Source organism: Silurus aristotelis, assembly GCF_946808225.1.
Source record: "Silurus aristotelis genome assembly, chromosome: 8".
Taxonomy (NCBI): domain Eukaryota; kingdom Metazoa; phylum Chordata; class Actinopteri; order Siluriformes; family Siluridae; genus Silurus; species Silurus aristotelis.
In genome coordinates this window covers 30,747,671-30,752,670 of record NC_139581.1, presented here as the reverse complement: position 1 = coordinate 30,752,670, position 5,000 = coordinate 30,747,671, and the positions used below count along the sequence as shown (strand labels likewise).

Genomic DNA, 5,000 nt, shown 5'->3' with positions numbered 1-5,000 from the left:
TACTCAAATGCTGTTTTTTTTTTGTTGTTTTTTTGACAGAAAAACATATCAGCATGGGGGAATTTGTTAAAGGAGAAATCATCGCACATTCACTCCTCAACCAGCAGCACGCACTCGAGTCATTATTAATTATTAACTGGTTCTCGCTGTAATGGAAATGAAACCTTGGTGATCTTGCTGAGGCGACTGGTGTCAATCGGCCGGTTCTTGGTGGAGATGGGAACCGTGTTCCAGCCGTCATCTGGTGGTGGGTTTCCCCTGTGTGAGGCAGAGCCGACACCTCTGGGACCTAAGGTAACACCTCCTCCTCCACCTCCACCACCTCCACCTCCACGTGAACTATTCTTCGAGAGAAGCTGCTGCTGGACTTTAATCTGTTCTCGCTGCGCCTCAATCTCTGCATCCTTGTGGATTTGCTCGATCGTCTTGGGGCCCTGATCTCCTCGCCTGGGCACCCAGTTATTCTAGAAAAAAAATAAATAATAATAAAAAAAAATTCTTTTTATAGCGTTTCCACTATAGAGTTATTTTTTTTATGACGGAAAATAGTAAAATCTGCACCGTTAATATTTTTAGGGTTCCTACAGAAATGTAAAGAAATCAACCGCTAGCATGTTTTGCTTCTTTAGGAAATGTACTCACGTTGCTAAAGTTCTTGGTATAGCAGAAATAAGTTCAGCTTTAATAGTGAAAGTCTGAGGAATGGTAGCTACAGTGGTAGTTCTACATGCACACAGCAGTTAATCAGTGAGTCCTTCAGATCGTTTACTGAGATCATCAATGTGATGAACTTCCTGGATCTAATGTTTAAAAAAATGTACTGAATTGAAAACTCAAGGAGTGTAGAACAAAAATATCAGTGAGCAGCAGTCAACACCCATCTGTAATTTACCCCCCAACACACACACACACACACACACACACACACACACACACACACACACACACACACACACACACTCCTCGTCTTTCGTACTTCTTGGAAACAACGAAAGTTTCATTTCTGTGGAAGTGAGAGTGAGTGAGTGTGCGTGTGTGTCATTGACCTTTCTCACACACACACACACACACACACACACACACACACACACACACACACACACACACACACCTATTAGAACTAGACACACATTTACATACAGACAAAAAATAAATAGAAATAAACTAATAATTAATACTATATTATTTACAATATTTAATATTTATAATCTTTTTTTGGCTGCTCCCACTAGGGGGCGCCACAGCGGATCATCCGTCTCCATACCCCCCTGTCCTCTACATCTGCCTCTTTCACACCAACTACCTGCATGTCTTCCCTCACCACATCCATAAACCTCCTCCTTGGCTCTTTTCCTCCTTCCTGGTGTCTCCATCCTCAGCATTCTCCTACTGATATTCCCCATGTCCCTCCTCTGCACATGTCCAAACCATCTCAATCTCACCTCCCTCACCTTGTGTCCAAAACGTCCTACATGCGTCCTACAGACACGTGACACGTATTCCCCAATATTCCTTATCGTTATTAATCTTCTTACAAATCTATGCGTTCTGACTCGTATCTTTTATCACCATTCTCACCAAAATGTGCAGAAAATATGAAATAATTATTTACTCTTCTCAGGTCGATGACGTCCTGCAGCATGAACCGGATTCTGGAGGAGGTCTTCCTTTCTTTAATGATCTTATCCATTTGGTGGAAATACTGATCCATACGAGGCTGGAAACCGAAGCACAGAGAGATGAAAAATTCCAAACAGGACACAGACAGGCTGCTGAAATTTATTTTTTTTTTTTCAGGGGGCAGGTTACCTTGGCCTTTTCAAAGTCCAGGTCTTTGCCGATGGTGGAAAGCAGTCTGCAGAGACACTCGAGGCTCTCTTCATCGTGGTTTTTAAGCAATTTGACCACACAGTCATGCATGATGTTCTCTGTGAGCATTTTGAGTTTGAAGAGCTCTCCGATGAACTTGATGTTGCCGAGCGAACGCCGCCTTGCCACGTCCTTCGCCTCTTCTAACGCCTCCTTCAGACGCTGACGTACCTCTTCCTGCAAACAAACAAATACAATAACAATAATATAAAGAAATTATTTAAAAGCCAAGAATGAAGATTTATTCCCAGTCATTAAACAAGCGAATAGCTGGTGTGTGTGCGCGTGTGTGTGTGTGTGTGCGCGTGTGTACACCTCAGTGGCAGCGTCGAGCTCCTTCTGTTTCTTCTCAAACGTCTCGTCATCATCCTTGTCCTTCTCGAATTCTTTCTGGCAGTGGTTCAGCAGAAGTTTTCGGAAATTCACAGACACTCCTGGCTTATCGGAGGTAGGTACTTTCAACTAGAGAGAGAGAGAGAGAGAGAATGAGAATTTCTCCTCAAACGAATGCGCTGATTAGGATGTAATCTCTGATCCAGAATCTGACCCACCCCTATGAGGCAGCGACACATGTTTGCGTATGCGACAGAGAAGTTGGGTTCAGAGATGGCCTTCTCGAACACCAGGTTAATTACACCCTTCAGTCTCTCCTCTGTGTCTATGGTCATCTCTGTGATCTGCTTCATCAGCGACTGGAACATCTGAGGGGTCAGTTTGTTCAGAACGCCTCGCACACGCCGCAGCAGCTCCTGCGTCTTTGCCGACTCGGGGTCATCCTTCTCTGGTGCTGCCCCACGCCGCCACGCATTCTGGGCCTTGTTTAGCTGAATATCGTCGTTCAGGGACACTCCAGACAGGACGATCTTTCTCGGCTCCTTACGGGCTCCAGACTGACCAGAACGCCTCGGTCCGGGCAAACCCACGGCCTAGAGAGAGACGGAGAGACAGATGGAGAGAGATTGAGAAACAGGGACACAAGGAAAAGACAAATAGAAAAAAACAAATACATAAATAAGAAGGGGCCATTCTTTGGTTCTACATGCATCATGGTACATGCTGTAATTGGTGGAGACACTGACCGGGCCACGCCCCCCGGCTGGCTGTCTGCCCAGGTTAGCAAATGAGGGGGTAAAGTCAGGACCACAACTGATCCTGCTCAGGTCTAATGGCCGCAGAGGAGTTTTATTCACCTAGAGAGAGAGAGAGAGAGGGAGAGAGAGAGAGAGCGAGAGAGAGAGTGTGTGTGTATCTCCACCTTCAGACTGCAGTATGCAAATGAAGCCATGGAATAATAATATTACATTTTCAAAATGCGATGGCCTTAAAAATTGTTTTGGGTAACTTTAAATATAACACACCTACTGAACACTGTGTGTGTGTGTGTGTGTGTGTTGTACCTTATCCAGGACCACATCGCTGATGTGTGGTAGGCCCTCGGGCTTGCTCATGCTAGCGCTGATAAACTGGAAGCCCAGCAGAAACTCCCGGTCATATTTCTTCTTCTCCTCAGGGTTGAGAGGTTTCCACTGTTCTGTAATTATCAGAGAAGAACAAACACACAGCAGGTTTTTAACCAGAATTTAACAGGATTTTAACACGACAACGTATGTACTGATTTTATCATCACACCCTCTTTGTATTGGTATTTCTGCTCGGTGGGCGTGGCTGGTGCAGGACTTTGTGTTTGGACGTTTTCAGCATCGAGCTTGTCCTCCTTCTCCTCCCACGTTTCTTCTGCTTCTTCTACAGAGGTTGGAGCTACTGGAGTTGGCTGCACCTGTTCTGATTTTACCTGGGGTGTGGCCTCTGGCTTTGGTGGGGGGGTCTAAAATGAACAGGGTGAAATTAGCAGGATTATATATCAGCAATATTTATCAACACAGATGCAGACATCCACTTCAACCAACACACACACACACACACACACACACACACACACACACACACCTCTTTAAATGCATCCAGCACATCACCAGTCTCCTTCTTGTTTAGTTCCTTCAATTTCCTCTTCTTCTTTGGCACAGAAACAGCTGAATGGAGAAAAAAAGTGTCATGTGAATACTGAATAAATCTGTGCTTTTTAAAAACACAGGATCACCTTAAAGTTAAATCGTGAACTTTGCCTTTTAATGTAATTAAACTGGCAGCTGTTTGGAGATGAGTATTTCAGTTGTCAAGGTAAAGAAACCAAATTTGTTTTGATTTTTCACACACTCCACTTGGACGTATATTTGAACACAAACACTAGCTAGCAGACTTTCTCTTTCTTTTTTGTCTTGTGTGTACCTTGCATAGTGCTTTCCAAGGCTGTCTGTGGAGGGGGCATGTCCTCTCGTTCTTCAGCAGGAACAGGAAAAGGAAGAAGAGGAGGACGCATGGCTTTAGCAGCTACACACACAGGCTCCAAAGTATGTGGCGTTTCCTTGACAATTACCTCTTGTATCTCCTTAGCAACAGGACAAGGATCCTCAACAACGGTTTCTTTGATAACAGGCTCAATGGTTTCTGTAGCAACTGGGGGCGGAGCCTCCTTCACACCCGGGGGCGGGGCCACCTTCACACCCGGGGGCGGAGCCACCTTCACACCCGGGGGCGGAGCCACCTTCACACCCGGGGGCGGAGCCACCTTCACACCCGGGGGCGGAGCCACCTTCACAAGGGGAGTCTCCACGGCAACTGGTGCAGGGATCTCCATGCTAGCTACAGAAGAGGTATCCTTGGCAACCACAGACAGGGTTTCTGTGACACCAGGAATGGAAATCTCAGTGACCTCTGGAGCAGGTGTTGGCTGAGAAGCTGGTGTTTCTTTTACACCAGGGACACAAGATTCCATGACGGATTGAAGTGGCAGCGTCTCGCTGGGGACCTGAGTCAGGATTTCCTTGATGACATGAGAGACAGCTTTGGTAGTCCTTGTGGAGCATTCCTCAATAATGGGCGGAGCCTCTTGGGTGATGTCAGGCTCAGCAAGAGGGCTGATGTCTCTGTTTGCGTCCGAAGTTAAACCGTTTACAAGCTGCAGCTCCTCTGGCTGTGCAATTGGAGACTCAAGTGCTGGCTCTGCCTCTGAACCAAGAAGAGGTATACACACTGCTCCTGCTGGACCTGCCCCATTTTCTGTAGAACAGTTT

At 46.1% G+C, this 5,000-nt stretch overlaps 1 protein-coding gene across 4 annotated transcripts in view; it reads right to left on the bottom strand.

Moving 5' to 3' along the window:
• eif4g1b (eukaryotic translation initiation factor 4 gamma, 1b) overlaps window positions 1-5,000 on the bottom strand; it is a 19,213-nt gene that overhangs the window by 5,075 nt on the left and 9,138 nt on the right. For all 4 annotated transcript variants that reach the window (XM_083549098.1, XM_083549099.1, XM_083549100.1 and 1 more), the window contains 10 exons: window positions 4,156-5,000; window positions 3,817-3,899; window positions 3,499-3,694; window positions 3,267-3,400; window positions 2,949-3,059; window positions 2,421-2,795; window positions 2,185-2,331; window positions 1,810-2,046; window positions 1,613-1,717; window positions 165-464 (listed from right to left, as the gene is read on the bottom strand). The exon at window positions 4,156-5,000 is cut by the window's right edge and continues 187 nt beyond it. In XM_083549098.1, coding sequence (XP_083405224.1) covers window positions 165-464; window positions 1,613-1,717; window positions 1,810-2,046; window positions 2,185-2,331; window positions 2,421-2,795; window positions 2,949-3,059; window positions 3,267-3,400; window positions 3,499-3,694; window positions 3,817-3,899; window positions 4,156-5,000 — 2,533 coding nt within the window. The remainder of the gene's footprint in view (window positions 1-164; window positions 465-1,612; window positions 1,718-1,809; window positions 2,047-2,184; window positions 2,332-2,420; window positions 2,796-2,948; window positions 3,060-3,266; window positions 3,401-3,498; window positions 3,695-3,816; window positions 3,900-4,155) is intronic.